This window comes from Bos grunniens, chromosome 11 (genome assembly GCF_055505025.1).
Source record: "Bos grunniens cultivar Pamir isolate PY7600 chromosome 11, Bosgru_T2T1.0, whole genome shotgun sequence".
Taxonomy (NCBI): domain Eukaryota; kingdom Metazoa; phylum Chordata; class Mammalia; order Artiodactyla; family Bovidae; genus Bos; species Bos grunniens.
Window position 1 is genome coordinate 105,082,658 of NC_141175.1, and position 6,000 is coordinate 105,088,657.

The 6,000-nt window shown below is 42.4% G+C and overlaps 1 protein-coding gene across 1 annotated transcript; it reads right to left on the reverse strand.

Annotated features, from left to right (window-relative positions):
- Nucleotides 1-2,417: 2,417 nt before the first annotated feature.
- On the reverse strand, nt 2,418-2,870 carry LOC147363764 (histone H3.3A-like). Its single transcript, XM_086328210.1, has one exon. It carries the CDS (start codon nt 2,853-2,855, stop codon nt 2,445-2,447), a length of 411 nt encoding a protein of 136 aa, XP_086184336.1. The 5' UTR covers nt 2,856-2,870; the 3' UTR covers nt 2,418-2,444.
- Nucleotides 2,871-6,000: the final 3,130 nt, after the last annotated feature.

Sequence of the window (6,000 nt, forward strand, 5' to 3'; positions counted from 1 at the left end):
TGAGGGGCACTCACGTCTTGGCCGGTCAGCCTCCCTAAGGTGGCGCTAGGGGGCACTGCAGGGCCGGCTGTCAACCCCACTCAGCGGGGTTCAATGGAGAATATACTTAATGGGAATTCAGAATATGCTTACAGTAAGGATGATGGTGGCATAAGCAAGAAAGGTGGGCGGGTCTGGCATTTCCACTTGCGGCTGGCTCTGCGCAAAATGGTAGCTACCAACCTGGGTCCTTGAACTCTAATCAATAGAAATTGATGAGGCCAGATGAGAAATTTAGGCAAGGCTGTATTGGGACTTCTGCTGCAGCAGGAGAGAGAAAAGTAACAGGTTCCCTTACTCCTTCCATGGGGGTAGGGGGTAGCGGCGCGGGTGGCGGCAAGCTGGTTCTTTAAATGGATGAGGGTAGGGGCAGGTCCAGGGCTCTGGGGAGAGTAGTGGCCCGGTGGTCTGCCCATCCCCTTGGTGGCACCATGTGCAGGAATCATGCCCAGGACACTGCACTTGCTGGGGAACCTCAGAAGTGGCAGCTGGGTTGTTGGTCTTTTTGTGTCTTGCTGTTTGTAATTTGTCCCAACTGCAACATGCATGTAGTTATTTTTAGTCACTTACAGTTTCTTTGTATTCTGTTGCCAGAGGAGATGTTGATGCAAGCACTGCAGCAAGGGGTCCCAGCTCCTAGCCTGAGTCAGTACAGCACCTGAGGTTTGTTGTCAACCTCCTTAATATGCCTCACTCCCAGCCAACACCCAGACTCGCGTGTCTTTCCACAACTCCTTTCTCTTATCAAAGTAGCTCTCATGAAAGGCCCGGACCTCACCCAAAGACTTGGCTGGAGGCCTTACTCACCACTCACTAGCCACTTGGGAATAAGTATCCTAAATCTACCAGGTAGTTCAGCTGGTGAGATGAGTGGGTGAAAGAGAACTTTACAAAGTGTCAAGACCAGACGAGCTTATGATTCGCTAAGAAATGCCAACGGAATGTGCTTTTTAGAAAGGATCTTTAGGGGCTTTCTGGGTGGTCCAGTGGTTGAGATTCTGCGCTTCCACTGCAGGGGATACAGGTTCAATACCTGGTTGGGGTTAGATCCTGTATGCTTCACAGCATGGCCAAAATTCTTTAAAAATAAAGAAAAGGATCTTTAGAGACTAAGAAGGAATCTTAGCCTTTCTGTCTTGTGTTGGCTGTCCGAGGAGAAAAGGAAGATTTCACAATCTCTCCATAATTACCAATTGAAATCCTTCTGCTGAAGGATAAATTTCACACCTCCTAGCCAGTGGTTCGGAGAAGGCAATGGCACCCCACTCCAGTACTTTTGCCTAGAAAATCCCATGGACGGAGGAGCCTGGTAGGCTGCAGTCCATGGGGTTGCGAAGAGCCGGACACAAATGAGCAACTTCACTTTCACTTTTCACTTTCACGCAGGAAAGTGAGGAAAGAGAAGGAAATGGCAACCCACTCCAGTGTTCTTGGCTGGAGAATCCCAGGGACGGGGAAGCCTGGTGGGCTGCCATCTATGGGGGTCGCACAGAGTCGGACACGACTGAAGCGACTTAGCAGCAGCAGCAGCAGCAGCAGCCAGTGGTTAGGGATGCAGAATGTCCCTATGCAGAAGGGATGTCAAACAACTTGGACGGTACTTCCAAAAATACTGACTTATGGTGGAGGGGGAAAGATTCTTCTCACTGGCCATTAGTGAAGTTCCAAAGTTACTCTTTACAAACTTTCATGATGAAGAATAGACCACAGGCTCCTGCTACTAAGCATCAGTGCAATCAATCAGTGATAATGAAATTATTATTTTAAAACTGATGCCATGACAATGTCAGGGTGAAAAAAAATACATTTCAAAGTGGGCAAAACAATGGGTTTTAAAGTCATGTGTTTAAAGGTGTGTTTTCATGATCAACTAAGGGTTTTTTTTTTTTTATAGTTTAATGTATTTTAATAGCAAACTTACAGGAACAGCACAGAAGACAGACAATATGAAAAACATGTACTTGCACGTAGGGCAACTCAGAAAAGTATAGTGAGTGGGTGGAATCTACTGTATGATAAAAATGCTACAAACACCACTTAGTTGCAGTCAATAAGAAATTTACTTGTTTTAAAAAAATCCAAATGCTGGCATTGTCCAGAAAAATTTAACAGGTTTATTTATAATTGTTATAAAGTTGAACTGCTGAAACTTGTTCACTGAAACATTTTGACTTTCCTTAATGCTTTATGCCCCCACATTTATATTAAAAATTCACACACAAATGAAAATGGAAAAACTGCCAATACCTGATTTCTGTCCCCTATTTTCCACTTGCAGTCATATACTTAGGTACCTTTTGACCCCATGAGAAAAAAAATATCTAACGTTCAGAACTACCAATAACAGGAAGAAGATAATTTTTTTTTCTTTCAAAGAATGAAATGTTTCCCATCATAGTGGATTCTTAAGCACGTTCTCCACGTATGCGGCGTGCTAGCTGGATGTCTTTTGGCATAATTGTTACACGTTTGGCATGGATAGCACACAGGTTGGTGTCTTCAAAAAGGCCAACCAGATAAGCCTCACTTGCCTCCTGCAAAGCACCAATAGCTGCACTCTGGAAGCGCAGATCTGTTTTGAAGTCCTGAGCAATTTCCCGCACCAGACGCTGGAAGGGAAGTTTGCGAATCAGAAGTTCAGTGGACTTCTGATAACAACTAATTTCACGGAGTGCCACAGTACCAGGCCTGAAACGATGAGGTTTCTTCACCCCTCCAGTAGAGGGCGCACTCTTGCGAGTGGCTTTTGTAGCTGCTTGCTTCCTCGGTGCTTTACCACCGGTCGATTTTCGGGCAGTCTGCTTTGTACGAGCCATGATATAGAGACCTCCTTACTTACCCCCCTTCTCCTTCGGCTGGAGCTCGGCGAGTAGAGGCGGCGCTGGTGTTGGAGAGCGACGGCCAGGGTTTGTTTTTAAAATGATTGTCAGGTTAGAAGACATTTGCTAATTGATGGTCTGCACAGAAATGAAGTTAGATGTTATACCAAATTAGAGACTCCAAATTAGAGACCTACTAATCCATTTAAGAGCTTCCCTGGTAGCTCAGATGGTAAAGAAGTCCCTGCCAATGCAAGACATGCATGTTTGATCCCTATTTTGGGAAGATCCCCTGGAGAAGTGAATAGCAACCCACTCCAGTATTCTTGCCTGGAGAATTCCATAGATTGCACATCAACAAAAAGCCCTCTAGCGGTGAACACTTCTTGGTCTGATTTCTAGTGATTTTTCTTCTTCAACATGATGAAGTTGGTCCAAACCAAGTTGTTCGGACGCCTTGTCAGTCACACTAATTGGTGACTGTACACGAATGACACAAGAATAAACTGTAGCAGCAGTCACTCATTTAAAAAATATATAGTAGCTTTCCCCCAAAATAAATTTATTTTAATCATTAAAAATAAATATGCAGAAAGTACCTAAATAATTTATTCGATTCTGCCTCCTAGCCTGTAAAATCTAAAACTTATTGAAAACTCTTATACCGATGAGAACAGTTGCTCAAAGACTTGAAAACATTCGCAGAGAGATCAATAATTAAAAAACAAGGCAAATGATTTTGAGTGGTCTTCCCAGAATTGATGAACCTACAGGTATTATTGATACTGTTCAATTGTTGCTGTTGATTCAAGAAGCCAGAGCAGAGTTTGTAGTTACTGAAGAAGTAGACTTCATGAATATCTTCATGGACCAGCTAGAGGCAGGAATATTTCAAAGTTGAGAAAACACTAATTCAGTACAACCTGAAGTAGAATCTGCTAATATGTGTTACATCTGATGGTGGGAAAAATGTTTGTGGAACAGGAAAAGCCTTCGGTGAACAAATTTACAAAACTAGTGAACAGGTATTTAAAGTCCATGGTTATTCATCCTATTATTCATCGGGAGGTACTTTGTGGAAAATATTTGAATCCCTCATGTTTCAGTGATCAACAGTGTCAACGGTGAACTTAGTTTATTCTCATGGACTTAAAAATCATCAGTTCTGCCAATTTTCTTTAGAAATTGAAGCTGAATATACTGACTTGCCCTACCACACAGCAGTTTGCAATTTTTTCAAGCTTGGAGCTGAGAGTAACATTTTTCTCTCTGAAACTGTCCTCAACTACTTTGCTCAAACACTGAGTGGCTTTGGAAATTAGTTTTTGCTGCAGACTTGATATTGTTTCTTAGTGAGGTCAACCTAAAATTACAAGGCAAAATGGCATATGTGAAATTTATTCTGTGATAAAGTCATTTCAACAAACTGAATCACAAGTAATAGCAAGCTGCTCAATACACTTCCCATACTGTCGAAAGATGAAACAAGAAGCAGGATGTCCATTCCCACATAAATCTGCAGTAGATATATTTTCTGAATTATTTCTGAACTGCAGTTCCAGCAGTTTGCCAGATACTGGTGCAATTGGAAAGAACAGTTCCATATTTCAAAATCCATTTAACTTTGTTTTTAACTTTTAATTGAGGATCTTCCAGGTAATCTCTAATGAGTGATTAATCTGCAGTATAATGACATACTAAAAGTCAAATATTGAGATAAATCTAATTATATAAGAATGCTGCTGCTGCTAAGTCTCTTCAGTCGTGTTCGACTCTGTGTGACCCCATGGACAGCAGCCCACCAGGCTCCTCTGTCCATGGAATTCTCTAGGCAAGAATACTGGAGTGGGTTGCCATTTCCTTCTCCATATAAGAATAAATATGCTCAATTAAAATCATAAGTTGTGGATTAATATCAATTAACAATCTTTATCTGTACTGAAAAATATTTTCAAAGAATCACTATGTACTACACAGGGAATATAGCTAATATTTTACAATAACTGTAAATGAAATGTTACCTTTAGAACTGTGAATCACTGTGTCATACACCTGAAGCATATAATACTGTACATCAACCACACCTCAACAGAAAAAGAAGCAATATGTAATATTTCATTACAGATCAGCACTTACAGATGAAATTTGCAATCAATTTGGATGATCAGATCAGATCAGTCGCTCAGTCATGTCCGACTCTTTGCGACCCCATGAATCGCAGCACGCCAGGCCTCCCTGTCCATCACCAACTCCCGGACTTCACTGAGACTCACGTCCATCGAGTCAGTGATGCCATCTAACCATCTCATCCTCTGTCGTCCCCTTCTCCTCTTGCCCCCAATCCCTCTCAGCATCAGAGTCTTTTCCAATGAGTCAACTCTTCGCATCAGGTGGCCAAATTTGGATGATAGGGAACACTAACTTTGAGCCCCAGCTCGTGTTTTTTTTTTTTTTTTAATTCCATTCTTCCATTCAGTTCAGTCGCTCAGTCGTGTCTGACTCTTTGCGATCCCATGGACTGCAGCACACCAGGCTTCCCTGTCCATCACCAACTCCTGGAGCTTGCTCAAACTCATGTCCATTGAGTCAGTGATGCTATCTAACTATTTCATCCTCTGTCGTCCCCTTCTCCTGCCTTCAATCTTTCCCAGAATCAGGGTCTTTTCAAATGAGTCAGTTCTTCGCATCAGGTGGACAAAGTATTGGAGCTTCAACTTCGGCATCAGTCCTTCCAATGAATATTCAGGACTGATTTCCTTTAGGATGGACTGGTTGGATCTCCTTCCAGTCCAAGGGATTCTCAAGAGTCTTCTCCAACACCACAGTTCAAAAGCATCAATTCTTCGGTGCTTAGCCTTCTTCACAGTCCAACTGTCAGATCCATACATGACTACTGGAAAAACCATAGCTTTAACTAGACGGACCTTTGTCGGCAAAGTAATGTCTCTGCTTTTTAATATGCTGCCTAGGTTGGCTTTTCTTCCAAGTAGCAAGCGTCTTTTAATTTCATGGCTGCAGTCACCATCTGCAGTGATTTTGGAATCCAAGAAAATCAAGTCTGTCACTGTTTCCATTGTTTCCCCATCTATTTGCCATGAAGTGATGGAACTGGATGCCATGATCTTAGTTTTTTAAATGTTGA

Bases quoted from the DNA above. Each gene is read 5' to 3' on its own strand.
- LOC147363764 (XM_086328210.1), bottom strand. From the start codon at position 2,855: ATGGCTCGTACAAAGCAGACTGCCCGAAAATCGACCGGTGGTAAAGCA.